This window comes from Rosa rugosa, chromosome 2 (genome assembly GCF_958449725.1).
Source record: "Rosa rugosa chromosome 2, drRosRugo1.1, whole genome shotgun sequence".
Classification (NCBI taxonomy): Eukaryota; Viridiplantae; Streptophyta; class Magnoliopsida; order Rosales; family Rosaceae; genus Rosa; species Rosa rugosa.
Window position 1 is genome coordinate 37930104 of NC_084821.1, and position 15446 is coordinate 37945549.

Sequence of the window (15446 nt, forward strand, 5' to 3'; positions counted from 1 at the left end):
CCCCAAATTGAAACCAAACCCAGCAAAGACCTAGCTTGGCGGTGTATAGATGGACGTCGAGCAAAAGCAAGAGGCTAGGAGCTGATCGATCACTTCTTCACCTTCTCTGAAGCCATCTCCCTCCGTTGTCTCTTAGCGGATCCGCCCTCGTCTCCATCGTCGCCGACGCCATCTCTCAAACATAAGCAAATCCCAATCAGCTCAGAAATTCGGCGAAGATCCGCCCTCGTCTCCATCGTCGCCGACGCCATCTCTCAAACATAAGCAGATCCCAATCAGCTCAGAAATTCGCCGCTTCGCCGCTCAACCACTCCCCTCTTGTTTTCACAGCCTACTTCTCTCTCTCCCACTTTCTCTCTCCACATCAGGCCTCAATTTGGAAACTTTTCACTGAAAACTACCATTTTTTCAGACTCTGAGGTTTTTGGGTCTTTCTCAAAATGGTGATTTGGATTTTGGGTCTGGTTGAAATTGTGGTTTTTGATGGCCAAGTTGACCAAAACCAGAAGTGAAGAAGAAGAATAGTGATGGAAAAGAAAAATGGCCGCCGGCGTGGAGAACAATAATTGGAGTTTCGGGTCGATCTGGATTGGTTCGCCGACGTGGCGCTACTGATGTAGCAGGATATGATGGTCATTAAAAAGGAAAAAGAAAAAAAGAAAAAAGGAAAAAAAGAAATTAAAAAGGAAAAAAGAAAAATAAAAAAAGGAAAAAAGAAAAATAAAAAAAGGAAAAAAGAAATTAAAAAGAAAAAAGAAAAAAAGAAATTAAAAAGGAAAAAGAAAAAAGAAAAAAAAGAAATAACAGAGGGGTATATTGGACATTTCACCCAAGGCCAACTCCTAATTTGACGCGGAAGGGACCTATTGGAGGGAAATTGTGAGATCAGGGAGTTTTTAGATTAAATTAGAATGTCAGGGACTGAAACGATGAGAGAGGCAAAGTACAGGGACTAAACAGTATTTAACCCTAAATATATATAAATAAACACAAAGGTTAAGCAAAAGTGCAAGCTTTTCCAAATGTGCTAAAGTTGAGTTTTTAGGGCATTTCCAAGCTTTTCCATTATTTCCTAGCCATGGTTCTAAAAAACGCTAGGCGCTAGTCGGGCGGTGGGCTGGGGAGGACCGCCCAGGCGGGTGCTTAGGCGGCGCCTAGGCGGTTTTGTATTTTTTAATTTTAATTTTATTTTTATAGCTTTTATTTATATAATTAAAAATATATAAAGACTTAAAGAGTAATAAAATTACATCTAGAATATTCAAATTTCAAAAGAGTCCTCAAAAATCAAAATAGAGAGAGAATGTTAAGCAGATCCTCTTCTTCTCCCTCCTCTTCCGTGTTCTCATCCGATACAAACTCTTCTTCCCCTATTAGTAAACAAACAATGAAACAAAGTGGCAGAATGCAGTAACATTTAAGTGATTTAACAATAGTGGTAGAAGAATGCATTAAGATAAAAATAGTGGCAAAATGCATCTGAATTTAAGATGGCAGAATGCATCTCTATTCTCCAACTAAAATGCATCTCTATGAAGACTGATTCTGACCTTAATAGAACAATCTGTCGATTCTGTCCTTTATAGAACAAAACTCTAACAGAGTATATTAGCATTCCAAAACTTCCATATTCACTTATAGGCTATTAGCATTATCGCAACAACAGATGTGGCCAACTCAACAAGCCAACAATTATCATATGAGCAAGCCAACTCAACAACTCCAGCAGAACAAAAGTTTGCAGCTCAATGATAGCATATGAACAAGTTTCCAACTTTCCATATTCAACTCAACAATTATCAAATTGATTATCAATTGACTGCAATTGATTGCAATTGATTATCAGTTTATCACTTATCAGAACAAGAAGATGAATAATTCCCAGAATTGATTATCAAAGTTTCCAACTTTCCATATTCAACTCAACAATTATCAAATTGATTATCAATTTATCACTTATCAGAACAAGAAGATGAATAATTCCCAGAATTGATTATCAAACTGACAAATTCCAATTTTCTAATTCAAGCAAAGATGAATAATTCCCAGAAACCCAGATTATCAATTTCTCAAAAGTCAAAACAAGAAGATTGGAAGAATAGAACTTACGTTAACTCGTTAAGATGTAAGTCTGGAGGCTGACGGAGGAGCTTTGGGGAGGAGGGGCGCGGTGGGGACAGACAGAGACACAGAGAGAGAGAGAGAGAGAGAGAGAGAGAGAGAGAGAGAAAGAGAGAGAGAGAGAGAGAGAGAGAGAGAGAGAGAGCGACAGCGATGTGAGATAGCAACGGCGAAGAACTGATCAGCGACAGCGAAAGCTTGATTAGCGACGGCGAAGTGGGACTGACAGTGAGTCAGTGACGAAGTGAGATAGCGAATTGAAGACTGATCCCGTTTTGGGGCTTTAGGTTTCGCGGAAATCTAGAAAAAAATATATATATATATGAAACGCCCAGCGCCTTCCGCCTACCGCCCAGCTGCCTAAGCCCGCCTGGGCGCCCGCCCAAGCGCCCGACTAAAAACCAAACGCCCAGAAGCACCGATTACCTATTAGGCGAGTCGGAGAGCCGCCGCCCAGCGCCTAGGCGGCCTGGGCGGCCGAGTTTTAGAACATTGTTCCTAGCATGATAAGGAAAACATAATAAATATATATAAATAAACACAAAGGTTAAGCAAAAGTGCAAGATTAGGGAATAATTACTAGGTAATTATGGACCTAACAATCTGCTTCAAGAGCATCCCAGCAGCACTGATAAGGCTTGGCTCGCTGGACTCGACTTCAGTCTAGACAACAAAACTGAACGATGGTGGAACCAGTAGTCAACAAGGACTCATCATCCCAAAATGACACTTCAAAAAGGGCTAAGTCTTCATCCCAGGTGGTGGGAAGATCCTACTTATCTGATAATGGTCCACTTGCTCCTAATAAGTTGGACAACACAAATTTCATCTCTTGGGCCAAACATGCTAAGCTGAATATTACGGAAACTTGGATATATTACAGGAAAGAAAAAGGCTCCATCAGAAGATGATGAAGATGAATATGAAATATGGGTCCAAGAAGACAGTCATGTTCAAGCGTGGCTTCTCAATTCCATGCAGAGAGATGTCAGAGAAAATTATGAAGGACTCGAGACTGCAAAACAGATTTGGGATACAGTCAAGCTTACTTATTCAGTGGCACAAGATGATTCCAGGAATTACGAACTCCAAGTAGCTACAGTGTCTGCCAAACAAAATGGGGCCTCACTCCATGATTACTATAGCAAGATGAAAAAAATGTGGCAAGAACTTGATATCCTAGATCCTCTCAGTCTCAAGTGTGTGGACTGCATTGCTATTGCAATAGAGAGAACGAGTAAGCATCGTGTGTATATGTTCCTCGCAGGTCTTGACCCTTATCTTGATGTTGTAAGAAGGCAGGTGCTTAATACCAAACCATTACCTAAAATTGAAGAGGCATACTCAATAGTCAGTGCTGAAGCTAATAGGCTTAAAACAATGATGTCTGGGCCAACTATAGAAGGGTCAGCTATGGTGGCTAAATATAAGCCACCACACACATCTGGCTCCAAATTTTCTCCATATTCTGGACCATCATGGAGAAAGCCACAAGGTCCTATGTATTGTACTCATTGCAAATCAACCAAACACAATGTAGACTCTTGTTATTAGTTGATAGAGTATCCAAAGTGGTGGGATGCCCATATTGCTAAACTCAACAAAGGAAATTACAGCCACTCTCAAGAATGCTACTGGTCCAAAACCAAGAGGTAAGGCCAAAGCCTCACTCCAGGTTGCCTCTCCAGATTCAGAGGTTAATCTCGTATGTGTTGCTTTAGTGGATAATACTTTTGGACATCCAGATGCATTGCTTGCCTTCATGACTGATTCAGGTACACTTAGTTCTCTAAAACTGTAACGTCCCGAACCTGAATTCACCGGTTTACTAGTCATTTGGACGGTAAACGATATTTATTTTCACTTTTATTGTCATTTCAGCACTTTTAGTGGCCCTAAAAGTTGACTTTTTATTCGGGTCAAAATTTGAGAAAATGTTCTTCATGAAAGTTGTACAGGACGTTAAACCGAGCGCGTGCATATGTGGTACGTAAAAATCGGAGTTCGTATGCGAAAGTTATAAGCGAAATACTAAAGTTACTGTTTATGTGGTAAGTTTCTATAAATAGCCAAGTTACTATGGTAAGTTTCCATTTTCGGAAACTTACCGAGCTCTCTCTCTTCTCTCTCCCCGATTCTGTCATCCTCTCCGACCTCTTCACCTTCTTCCGGCCATAACTCCTTCATCCGGCGACGGATTTTGACGTATAAGATGTCGTTGGAAAGCTCTCTTCCCTCTCTTCATTTCTATGGTGGTTTGGTGATTGATTCTGGACTGTGGAAGGTGCAGAAACGAGAAGAAGAGGACGGTCACTGTAGCAGATCAGGATTTCCATCGATTTCCGGCGATTCCGGCCGTCTCCGGCCACTAAATTGGTGTCGAAGGTTAGGTTTTTGACATAGATCATTTCCCCTAAGGTTTTTCATTTCAATTTGCAGTGTAGAGGTCAAATTAAAGATTTGCAATTTCTAGGGTTCTTGGAGTTTTCTGGAAATTTTTCACCAGCCAAATTGGAGCTCTTCAAGGTAAAATTGGAACTTGTTGTAGTTGTGAAAAATGTTGGGTCTGTTGAGTAGGTGGTGCTGCCAAAATTTGGTGGCTATCGGAGGTGGTGGCCGCCGGCGCGTGGGGCCCACGCGCTGCCACTGTTGGTGGCGCGTGGAGGCATATAGGGCAGTGTTTTAATTTCAGTTTTTAGCCCATTAAATTGTATATATGTTGTAGAGCTTGTATGTGAAGTTTGGTGAATTATGGAGGAGTTTGGAATTTTTTGTGAATTTCCGAAGTTTGAAGTTTTGTGATGGAATTGTGGGAAATCCGGCGGCCGGATTTCCCTCGTTTTCATTGTGGAATATGTAAATTGAGGAATTGGTGTTGTGGAAGAGATTTGGGTGGAATTTGAGAAGTATTGGAGATAGAGATTTTCGGGTTTCGTTTAGGTTCGTATTTATTTTATCGGATTGCCGTTTACGGTAATATAATTGTGTACAGGGCAATGTTGCGAGCTACGGCTAGATGAAGGGACTCGTTTGCGTGGTCGCCAACTAGTACTGTGAGTGGACGTTTGTTTTTGAATATTGATGCATGCATTTATTTTTTTCGAATTAATGTTTTATTAATTATCATATTATTTTAGTTTCGGATATGATTTCGGTTTTGGAATATTGCTTGGATTTTCCATCATGATTTTTGGAACGTGAGTTTTATTTGCTCGGATTTGAACTTGTGATTTAAGTGATTTTCGACGAATTAATTTCCGAGGTGATTTCCGGAATTTATTAATATATTTTATTCGTCGATATTGAGATTTCTGGAATATTTTTCGAAATGAGATTTCGATGGAATTATATTTCTTGTTTATTTATCGATTTACGGTTTTGGCATTGGGAATGCCTCATTGATGATTCTGGATTCGGTTTTGTTTCGGAACTGCGATTTATAATTGATCTAATTATTCTTTTAGCGTGTGGGACACGCTGTTGATTTATGTGACTTTTTACGAGAATTTCCGGGTACGGTTGGGAATCGTACTTGTGTGTTTTTATTCGCGGGACTTATGGGGAAGCCTTATAGATTTACTGGATTTGAATGGTTTTTACCCGCCATACCTGGGTCGTCATATTTATTGCTAGCTAGCCTATTAGTACTCCTCCCTGCTTACTATGTGTTTGTGGGTGAGTAAGAGCAGAGCATGGGATGCTCCAGAGTGTGGGACACTCCGACCCGAGCCCGGGAGGCTCCCTTCTTTCGTATGGTGAAATTTCTTCCCCATATTTTATCGTTGCTTGACTAGCGGAGCTAGTCTGATTTTCACTGTAGCCAGCGGGGCTGGTCTTATCTTCTTGAGAAACGGTATTTCGATTTTACAATATATTTGTTTTTCGAATCTTGTGACTAGCGGGGCTAGTCGGTTTACTGTTTGAAATCATTGGATTTAAAGTTAAATGTGTTTTACCATTTGTGCATGCATCGAGTTTTTAAAGGAATAAATGTGGGAAAGTATGAAATCCTTTTTCTTTTAAATTGTTGGATTTTGAGGAGCAGGGTGGCTCCAGGAGATTATGGATGATTTGTTAGAAGCGTGATTGTAATTCTACAGGTTTGGGTAGTCCATTTTTGGGGGTAACTCTGCTGAATTTTCGGTAGAGTTATTCCTAAGGTGGGCCCCACAGGGCCACCTCGGATTTCAGGGTGAAATTCGGGGCGGGTCCTGTCAAAAACTTTCTGACTTTAATTGGAATGACGTATGGATAATTGATTCGGGTGCAACGGATCATATGACTCATGACCCAAGTATACTCCACACCCTGTCTTCACCCCACAGATCAGGTGTCATTAATTCCAATAGTGACTCATATCCCATTATTGGTGCTGGTTCAGTATCTGTGACTCCATCTATGACTCTTGATACAGTTTTGCTTGTCCTTTCCCTTTCCCATAACCTATTATCAGTCAGTCAAATTACTAGAACACTTTATTGTTGTGTGATTATTTACCCTTGGTATTGTGTTTTTCAGGACATCCTCACAGGGGAGATAATTAGTCGTGATGTTGAGAAAGGGGGGCTCTATTTCATGGAGATGACATCTGCTGGTGACCGTCGTGTTGGTGAAGTCAATAAAGTCCAGACCTCTGCTAATGATCAGGATAAAGTCTAGTTGTGGCATAAGAGACTTGGACACCCATCCTTTAGTTATCTTAGAAATTTGTTTCCTTCATTATTTCAACGTTGTAAGGAATCTGATTTTTAGTGTAAGACTTGTATCTTGGAAAAAAGTCATTATGTAACCTACCATTCTAGTTTCAATAAGAGCAGTGCACCATTTGATTTGATTCATTCTGATGTTTGGGGCTCTTGCCCAGCTACTCCTCCTGGTATGCGTTGGTTTATACTCTTCATTGATGAATGTACACGAATGTGCTGGGTTTACTTATTAAACATAAAAGTGAGGTTTCTTATGTTTTCAAGATTTTTCATGCCATGATTCAAACTCAATTTCAAACTCCTATCAAGGTTTTTCATTCTGACAATGGTGGTGAATATGTCAATCATGACCTTTGTGAGTACCTACATAGAAATGGTATTATTCATCATACCATATGTCCTCAAACACATCAACAAAATGGTGTGGTTGAACGAAAGAACCGCCAAATTCTTCAAGTGGCTCGCTCAATCTTGATCGGTGCTTATATGCCTGAATACCTTTGGTGTGATACCATCCTTACCACCACTTATCTTATGAGTAGCTTATCCACATGGGCTCTTGAACCACCCTCTGAAACAGACCAAATAGCTCAGAAAACACCACTTGAAGCTCTTAGACAATTCTTTACTCTTCCACCAACTTACACTCTTGCACCCAAGATCTTTGGTTGTGTGGCTTCTGTCCACATTCCTTGCAATCAAATGAGTAAATTAGATGCTTGTGCAGAAAAATGTGTTTTTGTGGGATATGCTTCGCACCAAAAATGATATAAATGCTATAATCTCTCCACTCGCAAAATGCATGTCACCATGGATGTCACTTTTTGTGAACTTGATATTTTCTTTTCCCTGAATACTCCTCTTCAAGGGGAGAACATATATGTGGAAGAGCAGTCTTCGTCAACATCAGAGGACTTTCATTTCATTGTGGAGAAAGATGTTCAAGGAAGCCAAAACAATGGTGATACAACAAACTCATCAGAGGACTCCCTTACTTATACAACACCAGTACCTATATCTTTAGAGGATGCTCCTGAGGTAAGTTCAAACCCTTCACTCATATCAGATAATGTTGTTCATGACGAGTCTAACCCTGAGCCTCATAATGACATACATGATATACCTAATCTTAAGCCTACTGATGTTGTGCATAATGAGGATAGCATACATGATGAGCCCAATCTTGAGTCTAATGACCGTATACATAATGAACGTGACCCTGAAAGAAAACCTAACTTGGAAGGGAGTAAGGTCTCAAACTATCAGTTACCATCTCGCTCAACAAGAGGAAAAGCCAAAATCAATTATGAACCAGACCCTAAAGCCAAGGCCAAATATCCTATTAGCAATCATGTATCGACCCATAGATATCTGAGTCATATGCATCGTTTGTATTCCAATTATCTACCATTGTCATTCTAAATAAAGTGCAGGAAGCCTTGGTATGCACCAAATGGACCCAAGCAATGAACATTGAGATGGAAGCCTTGGAGAAAAATGGTACATGGGAACTTGTGCCAAAACCTATAGGAAAGAAAACTGTGAGGTGCAGGTGGATCTACACATTGAAGTATGCAGCTGATGGAACACTCAATATGTACAAAGCAAGGCTTGTCGCCAAGGGCTACACACATACATATGGAATTGATTATCAAGAGACATTTGCACCAATGGCCAAGCTCAGTTCTATCTGCGAATTAATGTCCTTAGCTACAAACTTGGATTGGTCTCTCAAGCAATTTGATGTGAAAAATACATTCCTACAAGGAGATCTCAAGGAAGAAGTATACATGGACTTACCTCTTGGATTCATTGCACCATCACAAAAAGGTATGGTGTGTAAATTGAAGAAATCCTTGTATGGGCTCAAGCAATCTCCTAGAGCATGGTTTGGGAGGTTCAGCGAGTCAATGAAGACGTTTGGCTACAAGCATAGCGTTTTTGGTAATTGACACATGTCGCATTTGTCCGATCATACTCTCTTCTTGAAGCGAAGAAAGGGCAAGCTGACAGCCCTAATTATTTATGTAGATGATATGATTGTATCAGAAGATGATCAGGAAGAAGCCAAGAAGTTGGAGGATTACTTGTCATTTGAATTTGAAATGAAAGACTTGGGTGGGCTGAAATATTTTCTAGGCATCAAGGTGGCTAGATCAGAAAAAGGCATTTTCTTGTCTCAAAGAAAATACGTCTTGGACTTACTCACTGAAATAGGCATGTTAGCTTGCAAACTTGCTGATACGCCAATGGAACAAAATCACAAGTTAAGGGAATATCCTGATCAAGTCCCTACTAACAAGGAGAGGTATTAAAGACTAGTTGGCAGACTCATATACCTATCTCACACACATCCAGATATTGCGTATACTGTGAGTGTGGTAAGTCAGTTCATGCATTCTCCAAGTAAAGCTCACATGAATGCAGTGTATCGTATTCTTAGTTACTTAAAGTCAGCACCAGGTAAAGGAATTATGTTTTCAAAGAACAAACACTTGGAGGTTGCTGGATACACTGATGCAGATTAGGCAGGATCTGTCACTGTAGAAGATCAACCTTAGGATACTTCACTTTTGTGGGAGGTGACCTTGTTACTTGGAGAAGTAAGACACAGAAAGTAGTTGCCAGGTCTACTGCAGAGGCAGAATATAGAGGAATGGTCTAAGGAATATGTGAAATGTTGAGGCTTCGTAACCTATTGAAAGACTTGGGGTTCAAGCCTAAACAAGCTATGAACCTATTTTGTGACAACAAGGCATCCATAGACATAGCACATAATCCAGTTCAACATGACAGAACCAAACATGTTGAAGTAAACAGACACTTTATCAAGGAAAAGTTGGAGTCAAAGATCAATGATATGCCACACATGAAGATTGAAGACCAGCTTGCAGACATTTTGACTAAAGCTGTTCCAAGTAAAGTATTTCATAGCTCACTTGACAAGTTGGCCATTCGAGACATCTATGCACCAACTTGAGGGGGAGTGTTAACATGAGCTGTATCGAATCAATTAGTTTCATTATAATTTACTTTATGTATCAATTAGCATTAGTGCTATAGTTAACTTAGAATATGATTTATTACTTTTCCTTATATGTACTGCTATATGTGTGTGTGTGTGTGACATTATTCCATAAAATTTAAAAGTAAGTAAACCAAAAGTTGAAGTTTATAGTATGTTTAATTAAGAGAGATTGTGAGAACCTATGTTGGATTTGTTTACGAAATAGAACTACGTACCGCATTGTGTTGCAAGTTTCGAAGTTTTCAATCATCCAGTCTCTATTTGGCAGTTTCGGTTTCAGTGAGCAGCGTATGAAGAATATGTACAAATTGGAAGGCGCAACTAACTATAATTGAGCCGTTGCCACAAGTCTCTACTATAGCCAATATAGAACTCCATTGACCAAGCACCCACACGCCCATGCAATCTAACAGACTTGAAGTCTTCTACAGTCCTCCATAAACCCTTTCACCTAAATCAAATTGCATCAACCTAAAGAACCAGCAAAGAGGGAAGTGATCGAAGAATGGAAACTATTAGATGCTTGCATCAACATAAAGGAATGAGTTTGATGTTCGGAAGTATATTTTGTATCATTTTGAGATTTTTACTTCTTTTTTTGTCCTTTAATAGTTGAGGGTTAAAAGTTGGTAGTCCTTCATCAATAGTAGTCTAATACATGTACAAGATGATGTAAGTGTTGAATAATGTAAGATTTGTCATCTTTTTCGAGTAGCTGCATAAATCTTGAGATTGGTTACCATCTGCTAACTTCTTGTGGTGACATGCATCAAGAGCAATAAAACATTTCCTCGGAAACAATGTTGCACCTACCGGTTCACAAATTTAATCAATTGCAAGTAATACAATATAGAGTCTAATTAATGCTTTTATCCATTTAGTTAAATCTGAAATGTACCTTTTTTCGTTTTTAATGAAACTCTGAAGATTTCATTAATATGGGACTTTTTTACAAAAGAAGAGGGAACAAAAAGATACAATAAATTAAACAACACATCATTCACTAACATTATTCTCAACCTCAAGAGCTAGCAATTTGAAGCTATGCAGCCAATGTCAGCTAAGAACACCATTGTATCATTTCTCATCTTCTAATTTATCTTGTACGAAAGTTATGAATGATGCCACATAGATGCTTTTATCTTATCGAAATTATACACGTAAGAAAAAATATTTACGTCTAAAAAAATAATCTAATTTAGAATAATTACAACTAATAAGATCATATATTAATAAAAATAATCAAACAATAATGAAATATTGAAAAGGGCTTCATTACTGGAGAGTGGGGATAGTCTTAGGGAGACTACTACAATCGGAACCCACCATCTAGAGATGTAGACATTCATCTCTCTTGAAGATACACTAGGGATTGAGATAACCATAATTATAAAAGAAGTCTTAAATTTGAATCTCATTTTTTTAACATATTAAAGAAAAAAAATGATTTCATGATTTTAGGAAAATGCAGGCGGAAAGAAATTCTAAATCTTATTACAAAGTATCAATGATTCGTATTCTTGTTTGAGATATCTGCCATCTTGCTGCTAACTTTGACTCAATTCCTTCAAACATCGATCTCTGCCGTGAAGTAAATTTTCTTGCTGACTCTATGGCTCATTCAGGTAATTCCATAGATCTGACGAGGTTGGACCTGCTCTTTTACCTATTTCAGTTGCTTATACCTCGTATTTTGATGTGTCTGACTATGTTGTATAACTTGTATTAGAGGAGCTACTTTATAGCTTTGCATTTTCTTTGTTTCATAAAAAAAAAAAAATGATTAAGAGTTTGGGATTACTACACACACACGAGTGTTAAAAGAATTCATGCCAAAAGGCTACACACGTATAATTTCGTAGGACACTCCATAAGAAATTCATTCGAACTTTTACGCCCTGAAATCAATCCACGTGCAGGGTTGACATTTATATCAAGCCAAAGTGGGTGTAAAATTCTTTCGGCTTAGTATTTATAAAGAAAGCGTTATACAAGTCAGAATGAAAATCAAAAGCAGCAAATCTATGTCCTTTCCCAGCAGATTCTAATTGAAAAATGAAGACAAGACAAAACTTGAACCATATTAATGATTAATGATCAGGCCCTAATTAAAGTAAAAGTCAAAAGCTCGGCTCCATATTAGAACTGAGCTAGCTTTCTCTTCCTTTGAGATTCCCCATCCAAGAAATTAGAAGTGATTGAGCCAACACAATTTATGAACAAATTGAAATAAAATAAATCTATTATATTTGTTCTATGTATTACACATGGTAGAATTCAACTTACAACTATACATAACAACTTAAATGAAATAATAATAATTAATGCTCACATCTTGAATCGAATTGAAATGTGTACAAAGAATGAAGATATATAAATCTAATCTACTCTGTTTATAGAGCACACACATATATAACAACAATTAGCTAACTAGAAACCTCCATATATATAGAGGATAATTCTGCACAACTCCTTTCTTCACAGCCATGCTTCTCCTTTTATTTGCCGCACACCGCTTGAGCAGTCGGTTGAGATCCACTACTTCCCTTCGAACTACCCTGTACGCCTGAACTCTTTCCAAACAGTTCTTGAGGAGAGGCCATGTTTATGCTTGTAACTAGTTTATACTAATCTTGTGTCTTTAAGGATGCTGATTTTGGATATACAAATTATCTGCTTTGATTATGTGCCTATTTATACACATATGAGCTTGGCAGGGAAATTAGGGGGAACTTTACAATAACGAGTAACGTATCCTAATGTCCAAGCAACACATGAAATTCAACTTATTTTGCCCTAGCTAATGAGTTTTATGAAACTAAACCAAACTGTCCTACCAACAGGGACATTCTCATGGGATTCAATGCAAGGCTGAAAAATATATCTACGTGATGAAGCTAGCTAGCTTCTTCATGGTGCTTTCTCTCATATTTCTCGTTAATTTCCTTAATCAGATTAATATTTGATATTTCAAAACCTTGTAATTGACTAATGTACTTTATCCAAACCAGCACACAAATCACAAGTGCATCGTGATCAGAAACCTAGGAGCAAGCTAGGCAGGAAATTATTTAAATTATAAAACAGTTCTAAACAAAATCTGTATGTAGGTGGATCGACAAAGATCTCAAATTAAAGAAGAAATGGTCAAAACGTACCGACCAAACAACAACAATTACAGACGCAGAAAATTAACCAGACAGATGAACAAGGCAACAAGGTCGTACTTTGTGAATGTCTACGTAAAAATATAGCAGAGAGTCTGGAATATTAAGCATTATGTCTTGAAGGATTTACTAAGAGGTTTATAAAACCGCGTTAAGATCGCAAGGTTTGACAGATGGGTCTGCAAACCTTTGTTCAGCGTCAACGTAGGTATACAACAGGTGCACCCAAAATTCATTGGTTTCTTATTTGTTTATTTCAGTTTGGGAAATATATGAGAAATTCTGCTGCGGCTGGAACTGACGGAGTGACGGTGGTTGATTGGGTGCTGTTCACGCAACCCAGGATGAGCACTATACCGCCAATCCCGCCATTCGTCTCACACGTGCTCTTTTATTTGAAAAAGTCTCGCTATGTTCGCGCGTATTTTGTTCCCAATATATAACCTTTGGGAATTGATTCAAATTTGCTCACCACCAATACTTTGGTGGTGATACCACCATTCAATACAAAACTGTCACCTGTTATAAAACATAATTACAGTTTATCATGATGTTTTATTAAAAAATTATATTTAATATTCTATATGATGTGACAAGTTTTAATAGGGTGGTGATATCACCACAAAATAAAAGTGGTGAGCAAATTTGAATCCTTCCCAAATATACTGGGAATTTAAAAAACTTCGTTGACTTTTTTTTTTGGTCGGGAAATTAAAAACTTCCCAATAATAGTGGGCACCTATTATACGCTTTTCTCCAAAATTTGTGAATTATTTGTAGGTAGGGAGACTTTCTAATGACTATTGTTAGAATAACATGTTTTTTTCTTTTGCCACGAGTCGCATCCCACCTCCAAGAATCCTACAATAGCTTGTCAGCAAGTCCTTCAAACACAGTGCCACTGCCAAATATTAATAGAGACCACTTCTAAAACCAAAGACATAGACAATTCGTCCGTCCGATAATACAAAAGAGGCACCATCAAACCGCAAGCATGGAATTACGGAAGGAGGCTAGTCCATTTGCATGTTTTTTTTTTAATATGGGTCGGTGCGGCTGTCCTCAAGCCTTGATTAATGAAACCGAAAATTTAGATGTTATTATTTATCCCCAAATTTAATTGATTTTTTAAAGATTTTTTTAATCTCTAAAATTAGAAACTGAAGATTAGAGAGATCGACGAACATTCGGGATGGCGTATAATACATGCTTCAAATTATTGCATGTTATCTTAAGAAATTTCATGCCAAAAGATGTACTCAATGTGTATACATACATAAAGATCGATGAGTTTAATCTCGGACAACGTGTACCACGTACACCACTAAATGGCTAATTAAGTTGACATTTGGATAAATGTCACGAGTAATGTCAACATGAAAATCAAAACCAAGTAGCACACGGTACAGTCTCTGATGAAATAATGGAGACAAGACAACTAGAATCATATAAAAAAGACATTCGTGGTCCAAATTAAATAAAATCCCTCCATCGTTGTCAACCTCCATGTGAATTAGAAGTTTAGAATCAAGCTTTCATGGTCTTCCTCTTGCTCTTCGTGGATGCCATTCATAGAGGTCACGAAACAAATTATATTGAGGCATAGATTCACATTCGTACTTGAAATGAATCAACAACAAGGTAGGTTTTAACAAAATGAAATAATAAATATATTGTATTTCTTCTTTCTATTACAAGTGGGATTCTCACACTACAATAATGTATAACAACTGAAACTAAATGTTTACACCTTTGAATCGAATTGAAATGTGTACAAAGAATAAATGATTTATAAATGCAAATGTAATCTGTTTGTATAGCCCACACACAATGGTAACAATTTATTTATTTTTTGGTTACCAAGAATCCAAGTATGTTTGATCAACCTACATTCATATATATATACACACAGATGACAGAAGTAAAAGAACAGGCTACAGAGACCTGAAAACATATGGCTTAATTGCCATGCCTGGTTTTCGTTTTCGGTCTGCCCCGTACCTGTTGACCAGATGGTGGAGAAGAGACACTACCATTTCCTGAGCTACCTTGTACGTTCGAACCCTTCCCAAACATGTCCTGAGCAGAAGGCATGCTTAACTGTAAACTTAGGTATGTAATTTAAGCTGTGTCTTAACTCTAAAGGATGTTGGTTTTGGAGATAAATAACTTTGCTCTCCGATATGCGTTATTTATAGCTAATCGAGAGTTGCTAGTAACTGGGGGATTAGTTCAGGAACTTGAGGGGAAACTTTACTATAATGAGTAACCCTAATGCACAGAAAGTTCAATTGCTTTTACGATAGCGAGTTTTATTAATGAACCCGAACGGTCATAACAACCAGTTTCCAAGAGATGTGGTTAGTTATCTGGTTTTCAACAGTCCAATGCAAATTATACGATGCTGGCCGGCTGTTATACAGA

General features: G+C 38.1%; 1 protein-coding gene across 1 annotated transcript; it reads left to right on the forward strand.

The window, feature by feature from the left end:
- Positions 1 to 4234: 4234 nt before the first annotated feature.
- LOC133730094 (uncharacterized) lies at positions 4235 to 6959 on the forward strand. Its single transcript, XM_062157767.1, has 4 exons — positions 4235 to 4506; positions 4595 to 4647; positions 5114 to 5174; positions 6640 to 6959. Exons 1-4 carry the CDS (start codon positions 4334 to 4336, stop codon positions 6659 to 6661), a joined length of 309 nt encoding a protein of 102 aa, XP_062013751.1. The 5' UTR covers positions 4235 to 4333; the 3' UTR covers positions 6662 to 6959.
- Positions 6960 to 15446: the final 8487 nt, after the last annotated feature.

Bases quoted from the DNA above. Each gene is read 5' to 3' on its own strand.
- LOC133730094 (XM_062157767.1), top strand. From the start codon at position 4,334: ATGTCGTTGGAAAGCTCTCTTCCCTCTCTTCATTTCTATGGTGGTTTG. The intron at 4,648-5,113 runs GTAAAATTGGAA...AATTGTGTACAG, and splicing joins CCAAATTGGAGCTCTTCAAG to GGCAATGTTGCGAGCTACGG. The intron at 5,175-6,639 runs GTGAGTGGACGT...TGTGTTTTTCAG, and splicing joins CGTGGTCGCCAACTAGTACT to GACATCCTCACAGGGGAGAT.